Source organism: Molothrus aeneus, chromosome Z, assembly GCF_037042795.1.
Source record: "Molothrus aeneus isolate 106 chromosome Z, BPBGC_Maene_1.0, whole genome shotgun sequence".
Classification (NCBI taxonomy): Eukaryota; Metazoa; Chordata; class Aves; order Passeriformes; family Icteridae; genus Molothrus; species Molothrus aeneus.
Window position 1 is genome coordinate 55,149,134 of NC_089680.1, and position 26,746 is coordinate 55,175,879.

Genomic DNA, 26,746 nt, shown 5'->3' on the forward strand with positions numbered 1-26,746 from the left:
TCCTGTCACTACATGCTCTTGTGAAAAGCTCCTCTTTGTCTCCCTTTGGGTAATAAAAGGCCACAACTAGGTCACTCTGAGGGTTTCTCTTTTCCAGGCTGAATAAACCAAATTTTCTTAGCCTTTTCTCATGGGAAGGGTCCTCAAACCCCCTCATTTTCTTGATGTCCCTCCTCTGGACTCACTCCAACAGGTCAATGCCCTTCCTGTGCTGAGGTCCCCAGAGCTGGATTCAGTGTTCCATGTGGGGTCTCACCAGAGCAGAGCAGAGGGGCAGAATCCCCTCCCTCGACCTGCTGGCTATGCTGCTTTGGATGCAGCCCAAGTATCACCCAATATTCCCCATTCTGTGATTAAAAGCTTTATATGAATGTCACAATCTCAGTATTTCATAAACTTCAAAGCATTAAAATTTCATAGTTTGCATGCAGGAATCAATGGGAAAAAAAAACAGTTTACTAAGGCATTGCCTTAATAATAAACAACAACAAGTCATTGCCTTAAATGACTTGTAGACCACATTAGGGTCATCCTCATTATTGCATATACAATTCTGTGTTTTGTGGCAAGTACAGTACTGGAGGCTTAAGATATGCATGCATGCTGGGGATTTTTTTTAGGTATACACAGGATAAAGAGCATGTTGTGTGCCAGGCCTAACCACATGTACCAACAGCTCTCAGAGTCTTATTTCAAAATGATTCCATGACGAAACTTCTTTTCTGTGAGTACATTATGTCATTTTCACTCATGCTAATGCCTTCTTGCCCCTCTCCCTGTGTCTCTGAAAAAACTGAGAAAGGTCACACACTTTTACATCCTACACAGAGTTTGATCTTCAACATCTACAAAATAATATGAAAAGCATTGTTCTACAGTTACACATCCAAATTATGTTAAGTAATTTATATTTTGAGCTATGCAAGTGCTCAAAACGTGGCCATCATTGGCACATGCCCTTCCTTGTTTTGTAACAATACAGCCCATTGTTTATCCTGAGAGACCCATTAGCATCAAGCACATCAAACATCAGCATCCAGTGTAAACAACTGGAATTTTCCTCTCGAACAGATCAATTAACATCTGAAGCCTAAACAACGTACATGTTAACATCTCTGAATTCATAACTCCTCTAAATACTGCAAATAAGATTGGTAAGAGACCTAAGTATTTTTCCTGTGTTTTTCACCAAAATAAAGCCTAACTATGCTTCTCTTCAAGTTAAGACTTCCATTGCTTCCACCTACCCTTAGAGGCTCTCGAGCAGAAGGCTTTTCCAAGGCCGGTACTATATCCACATAGCCCCCTGCAATCGCAACTTCTCCAGTCTCCTTAATCTGTAGTGGGGGAAAAATACATTAAAGAGGTGATTTATTTGCAGAAAGACACAAAAGAAGGGCATCTAAGGAGTATTCCTGATATTTTAAAATCAGAGATGTAATGAGAAAACAGAAGTTACAGAGTGAAAAAAAACACCTCATAAATGTGCTGTAGTCTTGAGACAAATTGTTATGTTTTCCAAACAGCTCTTCAAGCAAAATAATTATTTTTCTCTGGAGAAATTGTACCAAAATTTATTGCTGGTGTTCTTCTCACAAAACAGTTGAAAAACCTTATTTACCTCCAGTGTTACAAGTTGCTGTCAATATTTCTTCATAAATAGTTCTTAGAAAGACATTGCTCTAAAATGTTTTTCCTTGAGGTAGATACTCAGTTGTCAATCCATTTAGACAATTTCACTATCTCCACATGCCTTATGCTTCAACTTGCACTAGAAACAGCTTTTTAAGGATTGCAAACAACAAAGATTACAAAAAGAATGATGGAAAATACCTGAATTTCCCCAGTTTAATTTTTTGAAATAGTTACTTCAAATAAGAAAATGGATTTCAATTTGGTATTTTCTCTTTGAGGGATGTGACAAACCCTACTGACTTATGGCAGCCAACAGAAGATAGCAAATTGATTCACTGATAATGCATATAGAGAAGTGTATGACAAATAGCCAAACTGGAGAAACATCAAGTACCACAGCCTAGTTTATTGGACTACATTAACTATTACTCAAATCATGCCTAACAGCTTGTCACCTGCTGCCACTGCACTTCAGACAATGCTGAAAATGGATTCAAACCACCCTCTCAAAACTTTAAGTCCATCTGTAGTTTGATTTAACCAGAGTTCATACAAATCCAACATGCAGTTAGAAACAAAATTCTGCACACCTCATAACTGTTTAAGATGGTTTACTATAATCCTGTTAAACCTTGTAAAATCTATCCAGAATCAGTTACTCCAAAGTTGTGGAAGAAAAATCCTTAGCAAAATTCACCAAAACTCTACATATTAGCAATTACTAAACCAAGCATAATTACGAATTTTGCCTTTAAACACAACAGAACAACTCACCCTGCGTACAAATTTGGACGGGCTTGGAAGTATATTATGAACTCTATTAACTAACATGGTACATGGAAACCATCACAAGTAGACATATGAATTCCAAATTGAGTGATCAAATCTTTTAAATATAGCTACAGTAATTTTCAAAGCTCACTTGAGGCACCAAACTACCTCATTTGCTACTAGTAATTACAAATGGAGATTTTGTACAAAGTAGTCTCTACATTGTTACCATCCTGAAATTCTGTAGCTGCTACTACCCATCAGGTCTGCAAATAAAATTTGCCTCCTTCAGACGATGTATATCCCAGAAATCTATATGAATACAGCATTCCTCTGTTCCTATGATGACTCTCCTTGGTTGATTTTACTTGCCCAATCCTCCTTGCAGCTGTAACTATACCTGCTACCCTACTCACTAATCAAGAGCTGGCTACATTTTTATGGAGATGAGGCTGCAAAGCTTTGGCCAGCAAAGCAATGTAACTCTCACTGCATAAGCCAAAGCAAATATTGACAAATATCAGTATCAAATCACAGGCAGAGAAAGTGAAAATGTCATATGATGCTACATAAGCGATGACATTCACTTTTACTTTTTGCCCTTTATCTGGAGTTTTATTTACCTTTAGTTCCCACCAAGTACCCTATGACATGGAGACAACACTACTAGCAGAAAATAGAATAAAGTAAACCCAGATCTCAAAAAAGTGTAAACACTGTTTTATTGTAGTTACTATGTTCAACTGCTATGAAATTTCCATTTTTAGGAAGTTGCTCTGTGTAGCTGCAGTTTAAGTTTAACCCAGTCTAAGCTAAATCTGCACTTACATGCATAAACTGTTAAGAGCTGATTAAGATAAATAAATGTTAAAAAAAAAGATGAATACATAAAGTTATGAGTAACTACAGAAAACAAGTGCACACTATGATGACCTGAGGATGACTGCATTTTTATTATTTTCATTTTCCCCAGTAGAAAAACAAAAAAAATGCACAACAATGAAAAGAGTCCTCCTTTAACACAAGGGTATTAAGTCCTATAATTATAATGGTACTTCTATTAGAATCCTAGTGACACCATAAAGTAAGTAAGACTATTTAATTATATTTACTTCATTTCTTTACAAAGCCTTTGCCAATGGTGTGCCGCTTAATGAGTCATCCTTTCTTGCTCCCCTCATATCCCCACTCTTTTAACCAATACATCTTCCTCTGAAGCCCACAGTGAAGAGATTGCTCTGACCTTGGTCTGAAAATGGATTCTATCTCCTTCCTTCCACATTTCTGTTTGCAAAGTTTCCCCTGGATAGACTGGCTTTGCAAAGCGAACCTAAAAGCAAAAAAAGAAAAAACAAGTAGGGTTGCGAAAATATTTGTCTGCTTTATATAAATGCAAAGCTTAAACACATTGGTTCTACTGAAATGAAAAAAAGAGGAAAATTAAGTCAATTATCAATGTAGAAAGCCTATATATTTAAGCAAACATACAAGACAGAGGCATTTAAATGCATGCAGCTGTAAGTAAAAGCAATTCTGGCAATTAACACATCATGAAAGTCTCCCCCCACACTTAAGATTTCTTTTGGCACTAAAATAGAAAAATCCAGGAAATTTAATGCAAAGAATGAACACACAGACCTTGATTGCCTTGAATCTGTTCACATCATTATTTGCAAACTGCTTCAAAACGTTTCTAGCAGCAAACCCAAAGGTGCATAGTCCATGAAGTATAGGCTTCTTAAATCCTGTTTAAAGAGGTAACATTTTAGCATTTTTTATATTAGGACCTTGAATGCAGCTTCTATTAATAGCTATACGTTATTCATAGTATTTTCCTCCATTAGTGTTCTTAATCCTTTTTCTTTTTAACCTAATTTATCTCAACAAAAAAGTGTCTGTTACTATTTATTATTTCCTCTACTTTTGGACAAAGGAAAGTGCTTGGTGACAAGCTGCACTCTTAGCACTGCCTGTGCTCTGTGAAACCCAGAAATAGAATTATTCCCTGTCTGTAGAGGTGACAAAATGAAAAATAAGATTATCTGTTTTAGTATGCATGCATAGGCACATCAGACATACAGTTAAATGTAAGTACGTACATTAAGGGTAAGAGGTGTTGTAATCATTAAAAAGTGGCAATACTAAGATCATTTGATACTTCCTGGTTTGAATTCCTATTCATAGTTGGCCAAAGTCTTCTAATACAATGCCTGCTTTAGGATTAATTTACTTTTATTCTCAACCTTGGCAGAGGATAAGCTTTATATTAGTGTTGCATCTTTTTCCACTACTGTCAAAATCAACCTTTGACAACTGGCCTCAGATTTGCTAAAGTGCAACTGTTAAGTTATAAACATGCTGCTTGTATATTCTGATTCCTTTAACAGGTTGTTCTGACCTGACAAGGCAGGTAAACAGTAACTGATCACACTTGCAACAGCCCATGGAATCCAGACAGAGCTGTCCAGCTTTGGCACTGAAACTAGTTGCTTTGCCCAGAACTTATAGCTACTACTGTCTGCCAGAGTCTGTTTTTCTTGAGCTCTTAACAACTTCTCATTGCATGTACACAGCACAAAAGGTTCTCTCAAGGGACAACAGCTGGAAGAAAAACCAAAAGCAAAACAAAACAAACAAAAAAAGAGGAGACAGGAGAAAGTCAAGCCAGCAGAGAAATGGAGGATGTAAAAGAAAAGAAAAGAAACCACCATCAAGACAGACAGACGCCATCCTAGCTTTGGCTGGGCTATAATGAATTTTCTTCTCTAGTAGCTTTTACAGTGCTGCGCTCTGAATTTAGTGTGACAGTAATGCTGAAAATACACTGATGTTTCAGCTGTTGCTAAATAGTGTCTAACATATGCTGGATACTCTTCCGTGACCTATGATCCGCCACCAAAGAGGTGGCAGAACCTCATGCTCAGGATATAAACTGGGGGAAGCTGGCCAGGAGCTACTGATCAGGGCTCGGGGATGGGTTGGGCATCAGTCAGCAGGTGATAAGCAAATGTGTTGTGCACTTGTTTCTCTTGGGTTTTACTCTTCACTTCTTCTCTGTCCTTTTCATTATTATTTGTAGTAGTAGCAGTAGCATTAGTATTATTAATATAATATTTTACTTTGCTTCAGTTATTAAAGTGTTCTTATATCAACCCACAAGTTTTACCTATTTTTCTCTGCAACTCTACTCTCCACCCCACCAGCAGTGGGGGTGCGAGAGGAAAGGGAAGTGAAGGGAAAAACAGGGAGGGAAGAGATAAGGAATGAGCAAGTGGTTGTGTGGTAACTAGTTGCAAGCTGAAGCCATGGAAGATTCAATGCTGGGAAAGATGGGAATTATGAGACCAAAGGAAAGACAAGGCTAGCAGAATTATGGATGAGAAATTTTGTCACATTACATTAGAAGACATGACAGAATGACAGGCTTAAAGGAATATGAGTCTGTTTTCTCACTGTAAGTATTCCAGTCTGATCATTTTGTCATTTCTTTCCCACAAAATATTTGAGTACGTACACTTTTAATAGCACTCTATTTTGTATACAATGGGCCCTGTTCTGAAAGCACAAAGTTACCATGCAGTCAGATTACTGCACTATTGTAACATCACCAGTTTTCAGTACCTCTCATTCAGAATGTTATAGTGACATCTAGCTCTTTAAAAATTCCGTTCAATTCACTATGCAAGAACCAGAAACCACCCACTCTATTCAGAACTCAAATAGACCCAATCCTATTTCTCCCAGTGTTTTCTTTATAAAACTAATACTCAAAGAAAAATTCCATGAGCTAAATTCCATTACTTTATATCTAGACTGAAACAAAATCAAAATAAATATTGCTTTCTAGTATCTGGAAACACAAGATACAGGAATAAAGGCACAAGAATACAAACAGGTGTTTTCATGTGGTTTATGTATTCTGAAATATTATCCACTTAAGGAAATGTTAACAATAATCCAGGAATGACTTGAATGCATTATGCTGAATGCTTGCTTTCCATGCGCACTGGTGAGAACCAGTAAAAGAGAGCATCCACAGAGATTGTTACATGACAAGAAGGTGTGTGAATAGATGTGAAGGAAAAAAAACATTTGCACACCTAGAAAAAAAAATTGTGGACTATCTCTACAGTAATTTCTTCTTTGACAGTACTCGCATTTAGTATAGGTAGGGTATTTTGGAACTTTCATAGTTTTTAAACTATTATCATCACTATTATTCCAAACACTGAGTTTTCAATTATAAACATGTATTTCTCAAGTCCATCACCATCATTAACAAATCAACATCATAAGCAAACAGAATGCTTTAACAAACCGGGGAAATCTCTTCTTGGACTCTAGTATTTGACAATCATTACTTATGAACACAAATTTACATAGAAGTATACAAAACTGAGTTAACAAACCAATTAGTATGCATTTATGAAAGATAATTTGTGAATGTATGTTAAGTGTGATCTGAACAAGGAAGCATAGCTCTGCTCTATCTATCTTGATAAGAACACCATACAGTGATACTTGCATATCAAAAAGAAATTCACCAGGAAACTGCAGACTCATTATTATAGATTAGTAGTCTCACGTAATGTTTATGATGATACCACACATATTCAGGAAAATTTCTTACGTAAATCAAATTGCTGGCTGCCCAGAGTAATCAAACTATACTACTTACAAGGCTTGAAAATATGTCTGAAAAAATAACTTTACTACATGATTTCAAGAAAACATCCCTTTTCATTAATTGCATCTCTTCAAGAACTAGTTAATGCAGTCTCTGATCTAGTGCTTTGGCATGTAGAATTATGTAAATTAACAAGCTAATGCACTAGCAAGAGGTGTAGTTAAGCAATCTTATAGGAAAGAAGTGCTAACAAGCTCCCTCTCTCCTGCCCTCCTGGATTTACTGGGATAGATAAGATTACACTGAAAAAGTTCCACTGAGACCCACATAATCTCAAAATTATTCAAATGGAAAAGAATACATATTAGAGAATTTATGGGATTCCTTAGGAAACTTTGATAGTCAATTATTTCTGCTTATGAAATAGACATTGTAAAAACAGGACAGTGGCAATAAACAAGATCTAAAGGAAAATAAGTTAGAAAGTATGTTTCCATTGTAAGTAAAATCCAAGCACCATTCCCCATCTCTAGCTACAAGAAGCAATGCTTCAAACTGAAGTGTCATGCAGAACTTATTTAATTGGTGACTCTAGGAACAGCTATAAAACAAGCACTACTTTTCCAGGTTGTGAAAAATGTACAACATGAAAAATAGATTAAAAATACATTTACATTATCCTTCATCCAAATGATATGACTAACACAATGGTATCCCCATCAGCTTACCTCCAAGAGCAGCAAAACTTGGATCCACATGTAAAGGATTCCAATCCCCACTCAGCCGATACAAGGCAGCCTGCAAAAACAGAGGAGTCAGAACAGCAGAAGACACCCAGAAATTCATGACAGATTAAGAAACATATCACAAACTATTTTACTAGTCCTTACATAATATACTCTACAATAAGGCATGTAAAATGGAAACTAATTATTACTGTTTTCTTTGACAAATTTATCCACACTGTAAAACAGAAGTATATATATGAATTTTTTTAATAACATACAAACACACTATCATGTTCTTCCAACAACAGATTCATCTTATGGGGATCAGAAATATCCTTTCTTTCTTTCCTTTTAATTTATTATATACTCCTCTCATAGCAGATTCATGGGTAGCTGACCCCAGCAGCAAAAACAAACAATACCCCAAAGTAACACTCCAAGCTTTCTAGAAGATTTTGCTTTGTGTTATATATTCTCTTTTGTTACTAAAAAAGTAGAGAGACACAGATTTAGTGTGTTTTATATACTGTGAATAAGTCTGAGAAACTATGAAGAATATGGCTGCAGTACTTCAGGTTTCTCTTCCTGTATAGCTTTAGCATTTTTATTATCAAATCTTGTATTTGGCTGTACATGCAGAGCAGCCAGCAGTTCATATTATGAGAGATATCAAAAGCCAACTAGTGCATATTTCTGTAATAAAACCTTTTTCTCTGGTCAACAGATTATAGTGAAATCCAGTGACTAAATGACAGTGGAGTACTCCCTAGTAAAAATTTCCCAGAAGTACAGTGAAAATCAGTACACTACATTAACTAATGAAGATTCCAAGAATTTAGCAGCTTAATTATGATGACATATACAAATTGGACACAGATTTAATTGAAAAAATGCTTTTAAACTGAAAACAAATTGTATTTTAGTGAAGCACATTACTGGCCTTTAGAACAAATTGTCAGTAAAAACTTTTCCCAGCATTTTGAACTAGGACAATAAAAAATGGTATGTATTTATTTGAATGAATAAATTCTGTTTGGAGGAAAGAAGACAGCATATTTCTCAAAGAGAAGGATGAAAAAAAAGATTCCCAAAAGTAAGACTTTTCCAATATATGCCCAACACTGTTCTTCTATCAAGTCTGAAGCAGACAGTGTAACTAGAAATGTTCTGAACTCTTGTATCATTTTAAACCACAATGGATGTGTTTTCTTTTTTAATCTGTTAATATTTGGGTAATTTTTCCACCTATCTACAGCTTTAACCTATCTAAGCTCTACCTCTTCTTATTTCTCATAGCAATTTTCATTGATACAGCAAGTGTTTTGAGCCTGAGTTAAGATGGAATGTAAGGACCTTGTCTCTGCTTTCTGTGAGAGGTGGAACCAGACACTAAAAACAGCAAGAAGAAAATCATGAAGTGCACCATAGCATTAGCATGCAAACCTTAGAAAGGCAACAGTAAGCTAATACCTCTCTGTGGCTGTTTAATATTTGTTTACTGGTTTTGAAACACTTTTCCCTTCAGAAAAAAAAGACAACATGGATCTGGAATTTCTAACTGTAGTTTTATCTTTGCCAAAAATGTGTATTTATTATAACTTTTTTTTTCAATTATCTTCTAATGAATTGTATAATTTCTTGGGAAAATAATGAAAACTGGAAATTTAATACTAGTGTAAGACTGAAGCTCAGCTGGGTCTGTGTTCGGGATTCTGAAAAAGACCAAAGAGAGGGCAAATAACTTCCTGAATATGTAAAAGTTATAACACTATGAAAGACATTTTTAGTGAGAGACAGACCCATACTTTCTTTTCACACAAGTAAATTTAAATCTGAAAATCTAAAGAGAATTCTTCAACAGAATTCTATGAAATAGGCTATCTCCCTTCATTACTCAAGTTTTCTTTCAAAAGAGTCGGAAATCTAACAGCAAATTGCTACTCAAGAAAAAGTTGCTAGATACTAAATTATTAAATAATTGAGTGACTTTATAGCTAAATTAAAATTCTAGTGTCTTACTGTCATTCTTAAATTAATTTTAATTTTTACAAAAGCTATCAGGAGGCTGTTTTCACAAAAGAGCTTTTGCAATAAATTTTAATTCTAGCTAAATAACACTTAGTCGCAGTACTGGAAAATTCAATTTATGGATCATAAGAAAAAAGACAAATTTCTGTGTTAAGCCCAAATCTCAAATCTAGCTATGCAGCTGTTGCTTACTAAAACTGTAATAAGAACTAACTATTTATTTAGAGTGATAATAAGCACTACTTGGGAGACAATACTTGTACCAAATGGTTTTCAAATTTACTGTAGTAAAAAATACTTGTGCTTTGCTAACAAAATAAATGTAGCGGTTAGAAAACAACTGAGTTCAGAGAATTAAATGTGGTGAATGTATTTAACTAAAATTCTGATTTATTAATGTGGCAAATGATAGTTGTCTTTTTGTATTTTCAATAATAACAGTGACACTGGTCACAGCTGGAAAAAACACAGGCAGAACTGAATAAAACAGTTACAGTAGGTTTTTTTTCAGATTCAGTGCAGCCAAATTAGGTCTGCCAACAAGTTGTATTTACCACAATCTTTAGTAAATCTTCATTATAAAAGCTACAGTCGACATGAAAACAGAACTGCTTTAATGCCTTGTTGGCTCTACTTATATGTTCCTCCAGTAAGGGCATTTCATAAGTGCATTCCATAAGTGCATCCCCCCCAGCATTCTGGGGGACAGGGGGGGAAAAAGAAAACAAAAACCCAAGCAACCAACCAAAGATGCATCCTTGAAAGATTACAAGAATCAATTGATGTAAAGCATTAGACTGAAGTCAGTCATAATATGGTTAAATTGCTCTCCAGATAATAACACAAACTGTCAAGTCTCATTTCCTAACAATTTAGGAATTCTGACAGATCACAAAAGAAAAGGTGATATCAAGCCTGTCGGTGCCAATTTTTCAGTCTTCCTGCAGACTGTAATAAAGGTCAGTGGTAAAGCTGATGAAAAAGGAAGCCAACTATCCACGTATCTTCCCTTCTAACTGGGCAGAAAAATACCTCTACCCAAAAGCTTACCTTACAAAGTAAAGGTGTGTATATATGAATACCTGTATGTATGGACATGGACACATACATATACATGCTTTTACAGATTATTTAAGACAAAAAGCAGTCAAGCCATCTTGTGAAGAAAACATCCACAATCTCATCTGCATGTGCCAATGGGCTCTCATTGACATTAAGAACAGGGAAAATTTCCAGTTAAAATGGCAGTGTTGATGTTTCAAGAACTCAAATTTAGCACAGTACTTAAGTAAATTCACTGTACATAAAACTTCCCCACCCTTCACTATTCATACATTTTCTATTTGTCCATATCAAATGTTTTTGAAATTTAGTATCAACTTACGTATTCCGACACAGACTTCACAGAACATTAGTCACTTTTCAGTAGCATGACAAATATGCAAGAAGCCTTTCCCTTAACAATGCCTCTCAATTAAAAAAACTACATTTCTTCATTTTGGGAAACTTCAAATGGATTAACAATTTTTACAGCCTTTATTAAGACATGTATAGACATGGGGAGGAAACAAAGTCAGTAAGTAATAACAACTTGTCAAAAAAATTGACTGCCAGACCTGTACCTTTTATTACCTAATACACAAAATTCTACCCTAACCCAAGCTCTCAAATATTTGTCAAAATTGCCATGATTAAACAATTATCTTCTAATCTTCCCAACAAGAATAAACACAAAGGACTGGGGGTTATATAAAACTTGACATTAATAACAAACTTTCAAAGTAATTACTATTACAAACACTTACTATACAATAAGTACCATTTATGCACACAAGCTTCTGAACAAATGACAGAAAGCTTATCAAATCTTAGCATAGACTTCACATCCCTTTGTTTCGTTTCTATCATCCTTTCTCGTTTAGTACTTTTTCTTGTCATGCTGTCCATATTTGTGAACCCACATAACATCATTTTCTTTATCATGAAGCAAATTATTTATGCTATAAATAGAAAAAAAAAAATCACCAAATCTCTCAGGAGGCTCTTTTGTGCTATTGCCTGAAATTCACTTAAATTTACACACCTTTAGGCAATGCTGTACTAGACTCTTTACAGAACAGCGTATAAACTAGAACTTGTTCTACAACCATATTTTGATGGGAACTATGTCATACCTTTCCTGTTGCACAACAGCTTCCATTTGCTCCTGTTTGTTGCCCATGCTGTGTGCATTGGTGTACACACACTTCAGTTGGGCTACTGATTCCACCACCTTTTTGTGAGTATGAAGACATAATTCCTACCCTATGCCTCAAGTGCTTCCATGTTTTCTAGTACATGAATAACTCCTCTGTCTCTGCTGACACATGGATTCCATGTCCACTAAGACATCTTCCCTCAAATACTGTAATGAGGCCCTCATGCTTGTCTCTAGTGAGCCTGGTTTTATCCCTTCCCTGCTTCAAATCTAGTTTAAAACTCATTTAATGAGCCCTGCTAAATCCTGTGCAAAGATCTTTTATGCCTTTGAGACAGGTGTACCCTATCTGTTGACAGCAGGTCTGCTGTTGTGCAAACTGACCCATGATCAATCAAGCCAAAATTACGCCACTGACACCAGGCTGAGAGCCAGCTATTGATCTGTTGGGTCTTCCTGTTTCTTCTTTCATCATTCCCTAAATTGTCTAAAACCACAAATATTTACATATGCTTAGGATTAAAACACATATGAAGACTGCAGAATAAAAGATGGCTTTCCACAGGTAAGGAATTCACATTTGAACTACACAGAGGCTTGGAAGGGTTTTATCACACCATCTGCAGGCGTAAAGTTAAGCCTCATAATAATGGACCTACTGGCAACAGGCAGAAAACATTTCACAGTAGATTTTAGCTTAATAATTCATTAAGCATTCATTAAATGCTTCCCACACTCCTCTTTCATTCCAAAAATTCTTCCTAGTCCGTTTTTATTGTAAAGTCCACTCTCTGACCACAAATTAGATTTCTGCATAATTGTCTTCACAACTGCTTCCAGATACATTAGGAACTGTAATTTTAATTGAATTTGACACAGTAAAAAAACTAAACTCAGGTAGCTGCGGTGTGAGCAGGACTGCAGGACTGAGAATGACTCAGGAAGGGAAGGTGACTCCTGCAGTCTTAACCACAGGATGCTGATAACACTACTTCAAACAGGACAGGGGCCAATTATTTTCTCCTTTTTCAGAGAAAACAAAAAGAAACTGTATGTCTGAAAAAAACCCCAAAGCACTAAAAACCAGCAATTTCTTCATATCCTGTCAATCAATGCTGGATTTATACCTGGAACAGAAGGCTTTACATAGTTTTTTTAGATTAGTCTAGGTATGATTAACTGAATCTCTCTCAAAATCTCTGAATGAGTAAAGAATCATATTCACTTATACAGTGTATGTCTCTTGTATGTCTCTTTTTTATGCTGTAACTGTATCACATCCAGAAAAATCACCATCTCATGCTGTATGCCACTCCTTTAAACATTCCCTCTACAATTACAATGCCTCAAACATTTATGAACATTCTTGCTTTATAGATGAGAAACTACAAGGAGAAAAGGTTGTAAATGTCAAGCCGCAGAAACAAATTCCAGCTCTCCAATAGAAAATCCAAAGGCCTAGCTTTTTAAAGCACCTCACATTTTTGATGTACAGTTTACAAGCTCTGAACACAGCCTCTGTGGATTTCAATTTCAGCCTGTGATGCTCAGACATCCTCCAGGTAGTTCTACTCCCAAATTCCATCTTCCAAATTCTATTGTATAATCCTCTCCTACCAGTCACTGATTAAGGAGCAGCCATGCCTGAGTGCTTTGGGTTATCTGTGTGATTGCGGCCCACAGACCAAAGTACAGAAACTCCATTGTCAAACTACTGCAGTTCCAACCAGTCTCTAACCATAAGATGATCTTCTCTCATTACTCCTCAGAATATAACTTGATGCAACAAATAACATAGGAAAACTGACTTCCTACACTGTCTCAGTTGAGGCCTACCGCTTTTTCCTCACATGTAGAAGGAGTTCCTGATGAAGAGGGAAACAAACACACCATTCATGCCCAGCATCACTGAAAACATTGCACACAAAGCAGACTAAGACTACAAAACCCACAACCTTTACTTGGAATTTTTATCTTTTTAGATATCTCTAACACTTAAAACACTATCATAGTTTTCCAAATAAAAGCAAGTTAAAAATGACAGGATATAAATAGGCTCCTTTAACCAACCAGTATTAGGCTCAGCTTCCTCAGCTCTAAAGAAGAGTTTAAAAATTCTTGAAAGCAAGAATGGCCAAACTGCCTGACCCTGGAAGCCTCAAGCAGAAGTACCATGTGTTTGAGATCTCCAAACTGCATGGAAAAGTAGCTGTAGCAGAAATTTACATGTGATAACTCACATGAGGCTGCATTGCAGACTCTTAAAGGGTTCACAGTTGCACATACACAGCTTATCAAAAGCATTACAGGTTGAGACACCATGTTTTTCAAAACCTGTAAAATGTTCCTTTTTACTTTTTTGTTACTTTGTCATGTCTGTTTTTTCCTATTGATACAAGCAACAAGCACACAGTCAGAATTCAGAGAGGGAGAATGCTTTAGAGAAATATATGATACTGTTGCAAGGAAAGAGAATTTTTCTACTGGCGAATATTTTGTAATATTACTAGATGTTCTATTAGAGATGAGCTGACATTAACAAAAACTTGGAATTCCACATATTCCAGCTTTAGTTTTGGCGTATCACAAACAAAACGGGTAGCTTTCAGAAAAAGGTGAAAGAAAACAGAACATTAAAACTGAAATTACATGGTCAAAAATTTCATCTTGTGCAAGACTTAATACTTTGTGTTATACGATTTATTTGTTGTCACTATACTGTGTATTTCTGAATAACATTTCTGATACTTGAAGATAGAGAACAGATTTTTTGAAGAAAACTTGTAGAATATCAGAACACTGAGTTTTTCCATGAGCAAACAAACAAATCATGGAAAGTTCACAACAAATTCAAGACACCTTACTCATTTTCCTTCCTCAAAAGTGACTTGTATTATCCACTTTAAATAAGCACTGCACTTGTGTGTCGTCAGAAAATGAGTTCCCAAGAAATCAACATATTTAGGAAGAGAGTGAAAACTATATGCAGACAAGATTCTCCAGAGATACAGGTTATCCCTGCCTGTTAGTTTTCATTTCATTAGCAACTATTCCGCAAAATCTGTTTGATTGATTAATTTAAGCACCCAGTTTGAAAATTGTCAGGACAAAAGCTCTGTAACTACATTAAATATTCCCTATAGGGTTGAAATTGAATGATCCATTCCTTGCTAATGGCTAATAGTCAAACACCCTCTAGACATCCTGATCTTCTGTCAGTAGGTCTATTTAATTCAAAAGACTTATGGCAGTGTGTCTATTAAAGTCAAGTTCAGGTTAGAGAAAGAGAACAAGCTAGAAAAATACCACCACACATGCAAATCTCTACAGGGCAAGATGCAAAAATTGTCATCTAGTTTTTTGCAGAAAAATTCAAGAATAGAAGAAATATTTTATGTCCTTCTTCAGCAAGATGCTATTTTAAGCTTTAAAAGCTTTTAGAAGATCAGATACTTATAAATTTTTCTTAGCCACTTTTACCTTTAAGCAGCTTACATCATGGTACTGCAACTCATTCATAAGCACTGGCTGGAATTTAAAGAACTTCTCAGAAATGGGTACAGATCTGAGAGGGATAAACATATATTATATCTCTTGCTGTTAGTCATTGATACCACTAACCAAAAGGATTACTTTATTCTGCCAACGGTCACATAGCACAAAGACGTGTCAAGAAATTGTAGGTGGCTGTACCCTCTCTTCTGCTGAACACACAGCAATGGGCAGAAACAGTTATTTAGGCCTCCATTCCCAGGGCCCTCCTCACTAAGCAGTGCTTCATATGGTCAGCAACATTCTTCCTCTTCGAAAAAACCCACTGCAGTAGAGTTAGAACTGAATAAACTTTCAAGGTAACCACAGTTGTCATCTCCAGTAACAGACAGGTATGTAAATGTTTCTAAATTATGTATGGAAGTCTATTTACCAGATGGTTTACTATACAATCATGATATGAAAAGGGAAAAAATGCTAATTATGAAGACCAGCTTAGCCATGTAATTATGGTAACACAAAAATTGAGTGTCACAACTATTGCTGGACGTAAGTAAAGTTTAAGTTAAATCAAAAGCCATCTGCAAACTGATTCTTCCAGTCTGTTTTATACTCTGTACCAATTCAGTAGTTGAATGGCAACAGTCATTTCTGCCAACACACTTTTCATTTAAAAACTAAGACATTCAGAAATTTCCAAGCAGTTTGTGTGCCAGCTTCCATTTTTTAAAGAAGATTTTGGGCAGTTATGTGTCATTCCACAGACACATAAATGTAAAATCTTGGTAAATGTAAAATATTTTCTCAAGCTGTCCTTCTCATCGAAGTCTGTATCTGTACATAAAGTTCCCAAGTGCTACACGTTCCCCGCTCCTGTACATCCATCCTGTCATCATCATGAAACACAAATGCTACTAAATAATTTGGTAGAGAAGCCTTCTAGTGATTATCAAAGTCCACTGGCTGTGGCTCCTCTAACTTCTAACTAGAGAATAATTATCTTTATAGAGAATTACCACATGTCAGAGTAGATCTTAAAAGAAAGCAAGTGAAGTAGCTACTCCCTGTTACTTCTTTTATTTCCAAGAATCAGTTTTGCAATAGCAAGTTTCCCAACTTCTGTGCTATAGTGTTTTATTACTATCTTTTATCTCATGAACTTCAAGTATTTTGTGCACAATAACAATTCTAGACATATGGGTTTAAGGCTCAGAAACTAAAACTACCATATGAAAAGGCAATCATAAATACCATGTGAAAATTGATGAGCCTGGAATCAATTCCAATATAATCATGCAGCGGAGAGTCTTTCCAACATTCAAAATAAATAATTCTAAATACTGAACCTTTAGGGATGCTGTATCTCATCTAATAAAGGGTCAGCTGCTAGAAAGCACCTTCCACCACATTTAGCCACCTGCAAGGAGAAAAGTACTCTCTCACCATTCCCTGGTCCTTGATCACCTTGCCAATTCTCAATGAAGCCTATTGAAAAGAATAGGACACCTGTACCTCCTAGACCAATGCTGTGAATTTTAGGATGCAGCCATTACATCAGTGACATAAACAAAAATGCTGATCTTGGGACTCTTTCCCAGTTGACGTGGGGAGGGCTGACTTGGACTTCAAGCATAAAAATCAGCTGGATAAGACTTAATTATTCCATATATAATCAGAGAGAGGCTAAGCAGATATTGCAATTAGCACAATTCAGCTAATGCTCAACATTATAATTCCGTCTTCCAAAGCCACAGCCACCTGCCACAACTAAGTTAATTTTGGAAACAGCACTCTGTGTCCTAATGTTGGTAGCTCCAGATTTTCCTTTCTTGGTTGTCTGTCACCTGCAGGTTTACCTTGAGAGGAGGTTATATTACTTTGCACAGGTTTCTGCCTGGGGAAAGCAGGTGCCTGTGAACCAGTGGAAATGCAGACAAACAGAAACCTATCCGGACAGCGTCTGTCAGTGTTTCAGGTTTCCCTTGACTCTTCCTACTACACAAATTTGACTTTTTTAAAACTGTGAGCCACAAGCAATTCTTTTTTTTTTTTTTTTTGTCACAATGTGTTTGTTTGCACAAGGTGGTGTAAATTTCAGGAAGCCTGAACCTTCTTTTCAAAATTACAACAGAGTACAAACATTCATCTCCTCCTTCTATACAAAATTTGTAATAAACAATTATAAAATTTCATCAGTCTTAAGAAAAGAGTGTTTTACACAGTACATTGACATAAGCTAGAAGAAATTTTAGCTTTACACATACATACACACACATATATACACACATAAACATAAATAAGCAAGTATAAATACTAAGGTATATCAGAAAACCTAAACTATTAGTTAACATTATTTAGCACTCCTTTCTCCAAACAAAACAAAGATTTCCACACCAAAACAACACAAAGCTTTACCTGATCAGCTGTTGTAACATCAGAAATTACAGCATCAGGGGGTCTCTGGGGTGGAACTGCTGTTAACTAAAGTACAAGTAATAGTATTATTAGTATTTCACAGCAAAAATCTTTTATCCATACCTAATGCCAGAATATACCAGTTAGTTATAAAAAGAAACAATATTTACCAAATTGGTAAGCTTCCTCCTATCCTTTCTACATTTATAGACAAATAGAAAAAAATACTTAGTCCAGAAAACATCACTCATCAAGGTTAGCCTTACAGAGATAGTGATTCTGAGGTATCAGATCCTGCCTACAGTTACATGGTTCACCAGATTTGTTTGATAACATTTCTTCCAAATTATCCAAAAAAAAGCCAAGCAAGAATTATTCACTCAGAAAAAAATACCTGTCTCACAGAATAGTAAAATGCTTTGGAACACATAAACAAAAATGAAGCTTTTAAAATAATACTTTTAGAGGTACAATGAAGAACAAAATAATTTACTACCTCATGTGTGGACTCTGTTTCATTACTTTTCACCTTAATGAGCTTCCAGTGCCTTTTTGTTTTACACTTTTTTATTTTACTTTTTCTTTTTGCAATTACATGCTGCATATTAAGTTCCACTTTACTGCAAAAAAGCTGTTCCTTGTGCAATCTACAGCTTCATAGTTCAGTTTCCAAGATATAAATCTTACCAACATACTGACAGAGAACATCTTAGATCATAACATAAAGTACACCATAACCAATTCAAGCTACTAAACTAGCTGAAATAATTTTTTCTCCTCTAGTCCTTGTATTTTCAAAACAAACAAAAAAGTCCAGAAAGAAACTAGCATAAGCTCTAAAATGAAAGGAAGCAAATTGATTCTCACCTGGAGTCATTTCCCTTATCTTAGTTTGTGTAAGGTCTTTACCAAAGAGAAATAAAAAGAAACCAAGTGCTTTGTAGTTTCATGTCTAATAAAAGCAAAGGCTCTTCCCTGTTTATTAACACAGAGCAAGATCACATCTTGGGTGGAAGATTTGATAAGCACTCCTCTTGTCACTTCAGAGAATCACAGTGGACCTACACAATCAGCTTGATGACAAGAACATTTCCTAAACACGTTCTCAAAACAAGCATGATTTGCCAATCTATTTCAAGCTCATTTAAAGAAGCTCAGCTTTACCTACTAAGTCATTAAAACCAGCCAACGTGAATAATCAACGAAACCCCTCTACCCACAGGTCAAGAAACCCTCAGCTCAAGAGGAGAATATGACTCACACAACACACTGCTCACCACAGACCTCAACTTGGAAATCTGCTCCTCTTGACTTGCAATACAATTTTCAACTGCAATAAAAGTGTTAAGTGACAAAGAGACACACTACAACATGTGTCTGTTCAGCTTGGGATTTCTTTTTTCACAGAGGGGCATTGAAACTCTTTTTAATTGGGAATGTCTGCAAGGAAAAAGCAGGAAAATTCACCATTGGAAAACTAACCTCTTGCATGCTGATGCCTCTGTTGAAATTGCTGTATTTTTGTCTTAGTGAGACTATATTTGGGGGATTTTTTTAATCACGGGAAGGAGCTGCCTGAAATAGTCTTCTTCAAATGTTAAAATATAAAATAATGTATACAAGATTCTCACACTTCACTAAATAGAGTGAAGAAACTGCAGTTGCCTGACCTGCAATGTTTTATTAAGAAGTGCCAGAGCACTACACTGGAACTCACTGATGTCATCACAATAGGTTAGCCTTGAACCACAGGGTTTTTTACATGTGCTGCTTATAAAATGTGATTGCAGAACAATTAAGGGCTCCTTCAAAGACTTCAATACACTGTCTGCAACAATTTCCTGTGATTTTTCTATACCACAGAGAGGCTCTTTAAAGTAGCAGGCATTTCAGTACCTGATTTGTAAAGTTTATATATTGTAAAACTTCTATATAATTGATACAGGTTTAAGTAAAAAAAAAAAGGTAAGTTTACATGCAAAAATCCCAAAGAACATCACCTACACTATTTCAGACACATGAAATCTAGCTATTTCATTATAATGTTCAAAACCACTGAGCTTAACATACCTTCTCATTCAACTTTTTATTACTGTAGTGCCTAACAACATGAAGTCACAGCTGATGCTGCCCTCAAACACAGCATTGAAGGGGACGTCAGGCACCCAAATAGCTACCTAAAGCATTTGACATATGCACTCTGTGTTCATGTGACAATGTTTGCTACTTGCTAACTCTCTGAAAACAGAAAAGTTCAGGTCCAAACTATAATGCTACTTCTCTTTTCCTCTTTATGCTTTCCAAGTCTCTTCCATACTAACACAAAGATTTAGAAAGAGCTACACCTAGAGATCTTTTCTAGAAACTGCAAGCTCAACCCTAATACTGCTTTCCATTAGGATATGCTACCATTTCAAATATCTCAGTGTAGGAATATTTCGTCTCTGTAATGTTTATCAATTCACTTTTCTCTCTAACTCTCAAAACAAAACCACTGGTTTCCCAAGACCTGAACAATACCTTTTCACTCAGGCTCTGCAGTGAACAGAAGTATTTAAATTCCATTTGAGTTTGCTCAGCCACGCTGCTTAAATGCTAGTTTATACTTCCTAGCTCATATAGCTAGTATTTTTCTTGCAGTGCTGACAGAACTCTTTATGTGTTTGGTGTTTTTTTTAAATATGGATATGTGTGGATTTACCTTGGCCTTTTCTGATGTTCGTTTTCCACCAAATCCTCCAGCTCCAACAAAAAACAAAGAGAACTGATTATAACACATGAGGTCCTTTCCACAATAGGTATTCACTAAAAAACAAAGAAGAGGTAGGTCATATATTGTCCTCAATCTCCTTTTTCATGCAACTAGCATGTGTTGTTACAAGACATAAGTTCAGATGGAAACTTGACAAAGCTTATTTTAACAACTGACAGTGGTCACACTTTCACACTGCACTGTTGGAAGTCACTTTCCTAGTAGGGAAGACTAATGATATGTTTCAAATAAATTAACTTTATCTATTTGAAAGCATTAAAATTAAAAAATGAGAAAGTGACAACATTCAAAGTGCTAAAAAATTTGACAACACAGAACTGAAATTAGATTTATCTCAGCATCTCAGACTGTATTAATTTATTTAAATATGGAATTGTACCATAAAATATTATGTATTAAAAGCTACTGAAAATACCCAATATGTTAAATAGATTATGAACTCATACAAAAAGTGGTACTAGCACCTTGTATGAGAAGAGTTCCAGAGTTCAAGGTCACCCGTTTCTTCTTTTGAAGAAGCTAGACTTCTTACACTGCACTGAGATTCAGCTTCCTACTGCGGCTCATAGCTATTTCACTCCCTTACACCTCAGACTGGAATTCACAGAACTGTTTTGTTAATAATGTTAATTTCCAGTTCTAGAAGAAATTTAAAAACCACAGACTCTGCTCACAAAAAGAACTTTTGCATGTTGCAGGAATAAACAGGCTTCATATTAGCCCAGTGTGAAAATGAAACACAGCTATGAGGAATGGTCAGTAAAAAACCTTTTACAGTTTTATCTGACCACTGAAGGAATAAAAGGTCAACAGTGATTGGAAAATCACAGTCTATAAACCTACTCTTTCTGTCTAATTTCCCGAAGGACCTTGGCATAATCACACCTAATGAGAGTAAGATTCTGGAAACTGCAAGTTATCAATTTCTGGAGACATTCTCATCCTCTAACTTGGATTTAAAAGCAACTAAATGGGTTTTGTTTAGAATAAAATAATGCAGACACATAAAAGGAATGCAAGATATGCTCCTAAAGATTGATGCTTTGCAGATGGGTCTACATAACATACTGATATAACATAATTAACCTTTGCAAAACCACCCACAAAAACACATGCAAACATGCAGACACACACCCCCTTCCTGTGGGTAGCAGGATATAAATTGGCTACCTTCAGGCAGGAGGAAGTACTATTATTGTTAAAAACTTTCATCTGTTTGCATACTGCATTATTCTACCTACACAGGAAGAAAGTGTTCTTATTTCAGTATGCTAACCACCCAAGAACAATTACACTTTGATCTGTTTGCATGGTGTATTGTTCTACCTGCACAGGAAGAAAGTGTTTCTAATTCAGTAGGTTAACTGACCAAGAACAATTACACTGCCACATCCCACTGAGATTTAAAAAGCCAAAAGTCTTCTCCGTGGAAGGGCTGGCAGTTATTGGTATAGCTAGTTAAAAACGAAGCCTAATAAATGTAACTGCACCCCCATCAAAAGCCATAAAACATTTTACCATCTATTAGCAAGACTGCTCCAGATCCTTTGTCCAGAATATCTGCAACAGTTGCAATTGACCTTAATTCTCCTGTAAGAATAGAACATGGACACACTGTAAGGTTTTGCTTCAGGAACAAAGCCCACAGCTCACTCTTTACACTTCCTTATTAACTATCTTACTTACTAACTTCCTTACCTACTACTATCATTATTGTTGCTGTCATTATTATTATTACTGTAATTCTTATTATCAACATCATCACAAGCATTGTAAAAGTCATATTAATTACAATAGTCCTGACTATAAGAACAGCATCTGGGAATCTTTGCAAATCTTGGTTTGAAGATCTGAGTGTTGTTTAGCTTGGGGTCTTTTTATAACTTCTGGGGTTTTTTTAAAATAGAATTTTGCTGTAGTTCATGTATTCAGAGCTAAGCACATCACTCTTAAGACTCAAACATATTGCTATCTTCAAAGATAGATCCAATCATTTAAGGACTGTCCACAGATTTCAGCAGGGCTGAGGCATCCACAGTCCTACAGAAGGGAAGCTCAGCTCAGAGCCTGGGCATAGGGGTCCCTGAAATTTGTCATAGAGGTTACCACTTTAGAGACACATATGTGTTTATAAATCAGCCTACAGAATGCAAAACCAAAAACCTTTATGAAGTCCTGGCAATTCATTACTAATCATCAGACTTCTTTGTATTAAATATAATTTTCAGATAATTTTTTGTTTCAACAAAAAAATTCTGCCATTTACTTGCGGCTTGCAATTGGTTTGGTTTGTTTTTTTTTTTTTTGCTACAATCTCAAAAATTTAATTTTTATAAACTACAAGTGAGGAAATCCAGACACATGCATGTCCTGAATTAATGTAACAAGTAACTCTCAGATTGTGTAATCCGGGAGAACTCAGCCATCTCTGAAAAGAATTTGCTACTGCAGTAACTAATGCCTTGAGAATTTTGACAGAAAGAAAAGTAATTGTTATTAGCTTCCTCATTAGGATGTCCATTTGGTTTTTTACATACATAGTTTAAATCTTATCCTCTTACAGGCACACAGACACAATCAATGCTGAAGAATTCTTAGGTAAACATCCCAAAATTTTTATGATACAACCTTACTGAAATGTTTTAAAGTTTTGGTAGTTAGTATCAAATTAGATGAATAAACCACAGGTATATAGTGCATTTGCTTATGGTATCAAAGATGATGCATACTTTACTAAGTACACTGTAGAAAAGCAACACCTGATCTCAAAAACACAGTTTCAGAATTCGTTCAAGAACAAAACAGGTTGCCTCTCTTTTCCCCCACTCCTAGTAAAAAGGATATGCAGTACTACACTTTGAAACAAAGCTTCTCTACTTCTATTTACAATATGGCTACAGGAACTGTTGTCATAGTGAAAAACACATCAACACAGAAGGACTGACCTGAAGTTGGTAATGGTTTATAAAGCTCCAGATATTGCTCACCATGCAGCATCTATGTAAAGAAAGACAGTGCTGTAATTACAATTAATATATTGCTTTCCCTCCCAAGTCAACATACAGCTATTTTAGAAAGTGTCCAGAGCAAACAAATTTAAAAAACCCAAGTTTTATTCTTTTGTTTTTATAATTTCATCCCCAAAATGTTTTCAAATAAAGTTTTAAGCTTTTATGGTTTAAAAAAAGAGTAGTGAACACAAAGTAAAATTGAATATCAAATTCATCATACATCTCATCATAGGAAGATGCATTATACAAGTGAAGTAAATGAATCATTTTTTAGGATGTAAGAATACAAACCACTGAATTTTTAATTTTTAGAACAAAAGGAACTTAACAATATTACAAAAATACTAACTGAAGTCACCTTTCAGTTACATGACACACAAGGAAAATTGGCTACTTTACTCTTCCATACCCTTGCAAGATCAATATTTAGTCCTGAAAGAGAAGGAACACCATCAAACATTGACGTCTGAGCAGGAATTACTCCAAAGCTGGGTAAACAGCAGAATTCTTCACTTCCTTCAAAGAGAAATTTTAGGTGGTCTGGATCCTTAGTTGACATTCCCACACCAAGTGCATACAGAATAGGCTCCAAGTGAGTGTATTTATACACGTTGGTACCCAATTTGCGGCCAACAATACTTGCCTGGAAATAAGAAATCAGCATAAAATAAAAATCAAAACCAGTTAATACTGAACTTGCATTCTTTCTGTAATTCTTCTATCAAGCCTGATGCCTAAGGATTTTCTTTACAGTCACATGTACACATAAAGTATGAGTAATAAATACACCATAAAATATTAATGTATTCATTGCAATACAAGCAACCCAAATGCAAGGCATTATACCTTGCTTCAAGCAATCTACCTCAAGAATAAATGGCATAACTTGATATAACTGCACTCTCAGCAATGCACAAGATTTTTTCAAAAACAAACCACAATTGAAATAATTAACACCATAATAAGACTGAAATGAGGGAAAATTATCTATAGAGAAGGAGCCAGAGCAAAATGACACTGCCCAACAACACCCTAGCTCTGTCCCTTTTTGAATAATACTCTAATTAGAGATGCTTAACAGAACTTACAAGCACCTAGATTCTGCATTATCCAGTCTATTCAGCCCCAAGTTCTCCTATCATCAATAGGAACAATAAAGTCTGGAGAGGTTTTTTATTCTGCTTCCTCACATCACATTTTAAACCCCACCTTTCTTTTTTGCAGACAGCAAGCCAGAGTACAAGTTGGGCAGCAATACTGGTCTCTCTGCTCAAGGTTTTCACGCAGCTTTGAGTGAATCTAGTAGACAGATGTACTTACTGTGTCAACAGAAGAAGAGACCACTGATCCAGAGCTTGTTGAATTCATAGAAATATTCCCTTGAGATTCTATCTGACTTAGAGCATCACTCAATACACTTATGGACTCTAGAGAAAGGAATTGAAAACTCACTTTTAGAAACCATACATGACACACTCCAGTTACAGACACAAAACACACACATCAATCAGCAAATGAGATATAGCCTGGTATTTCTCAGTTCACCTTTAAACACAGTAAATATACATCTGTAAATTGAGCAGGGTGCTGCATTTTACAAGCACCCACACAAAAGTAGAGGAAAAGTGATTTCTGCACAGGTTCCATGAGTTCTGCAACCAACAGTCAACTATGACACTTATCTCAAACTGTAAAGGAGAAGATAATGAGTGGTGTATGTTTCAACTGTCTGAGAAGCAAATATCTGAAAATTACTACTGATTTTCTTATGAGAGTTATTTGCAACACAAGTCACAGGTCTAGTCTCCTGACTGCTACCCTGAATCAAACAGATAGAAAAACAAATAAGTCTGAGACTGAACAATGACGAAATTATAAATGAGATGATGCATGAATTCAGCTATGGTCACGGCAGGCCATCAAGAACAACTCGTTCCTTGAAGCTTAATAGGGCTAAAATCAACATTAAACATTAGAAAGAATCAAACAAAAGGTGATGAGAATCTCACACAGAAAAACACAAATGTGTTTAAATCAGAGAAATGCAAAATCATTTCTTAACTGCCTTAAGGCAGAGTCACTGCCCTCCACTTCAAAACCCCTGTGCCCATACTGACTTGCACTGCTGCTTGATTTAAGTCAATGTTGCTCTATCACACAGCACTACTCTAAACAACCTGCAAGGTAAACTGCATGCCCTCTTGCAGGGTCCTGTTTTCCTAAACTATCTCTTGCTTACCAGTCTCACTGCCAGAATCATTGTAACATTTGTTTGTGGCCTTAATCTTGTGAAGAATAGGAGCATCTAAGAAACAAACATATGTTGTCACCTCTTCTGCCAAAGACAAGCTTCCTTTTTAGATATAAGCTCTGTCACAATATGACACTTACATAATGTGAAAATGTGCCAAACAATAATTCTAATTTGGAAGAACCTTTTGAAAGGTAATCTCTTTTATCCCTTTGTTCATTCATTAATTGAATAAAAGAAAAGCAATGCAGAGCTACTGGGAGAAGTAACAGACTGTTTCTACTTTTTCTGCATGAACAAAAGAAGGTTTCACATTGCTTTAAAATCTTCACAGGAGAACACAGGTTTGGCCTCCAAGCAAACCTGAATGTTTCCTCAACTTTAGCATGGCCACAAACTACTTACATGCAGGAACATAAAGATGACTTTTAATCGTGAGACTTGAAGATTAACAACATGCATTTTTGACAACATTATTTGGCATAATTAGGATCAACAGTACAAAGGTAACCTGTAAAATAATAATGGTGTAGAATACTACAGTCTCCTCTTCAAGGAGTCTTTCTTCCAGAATTTATGATGTAAGTGGACGATAAAGTTGGTGACCTGGCTAGTGTCTGGCTGAACACTAAGGAGATCACAGTCATAGAACAGTTTGGGTTGGAGTGGACCCTTAAAGATCAAACTCCCCTGCAATGATCAGATACTCTTCAACTCGATCAGGTATCTCAGAGCTCCGTCATATCTGACCTTGAATGTTTACAGGATGGGGCATCTACTACCTGTCTATGAAAAACCCATTCCAATGTTTAACTATC

At 35.8% G+C, this 26,746-nt stretch overlaps 1 protein-coding gene across 1 annotated transcript in view; it reads right to left on the bottom strand.

Moving 5' to 3' along the window:
- Positions 1-26,746, bottom strand: part of HSD17B4 (hydroxysteroid 17-beta dehydrogenase 4) — a 62,780-nt gene that overhangs the window by 14,097 nt on the left and 21,937 nt on the right. The window contains exons 12-21 of the mRNA XM_066568731.1: positions 24,998-25,104; positions 24,087-24,320; positions 23,612-23,663; positions 22,185-22,256; positions 20,595-20,698; positions 17,894-17,959; positions 7,762-7,831; positions 4,045-4,151; positions 3,650-3,736; positions 1,248-1,337 (exon numbers count right to left, since the gene is read on the bottom strand). Of these exons, the coding sequence (XP_066424828.1) occupies positions 1,248-1,337; positions 3,650-3,736; positions 4,045-4,151; positions 7,762-7,831; positions 17,894-17,959; positions 20,595-20,698; positions 22,185-22,256; positions 23,612-23,663; positions 24,087-24,320; positions 24,998-25,104 (989 nt within the window). The remainder of the gene's footprint in view (positions 1-1,247; positions 1,338-3,649; positions 3,737-4,044; positions 4,152-7,761; positions 7,832-17,893; positions 17,960-20,594; positions 20,699-22,184; positions 22,257-23,611; positions 23,664-24,086; positions 24,321-24,997; positions 25,105-26,746) is intronic.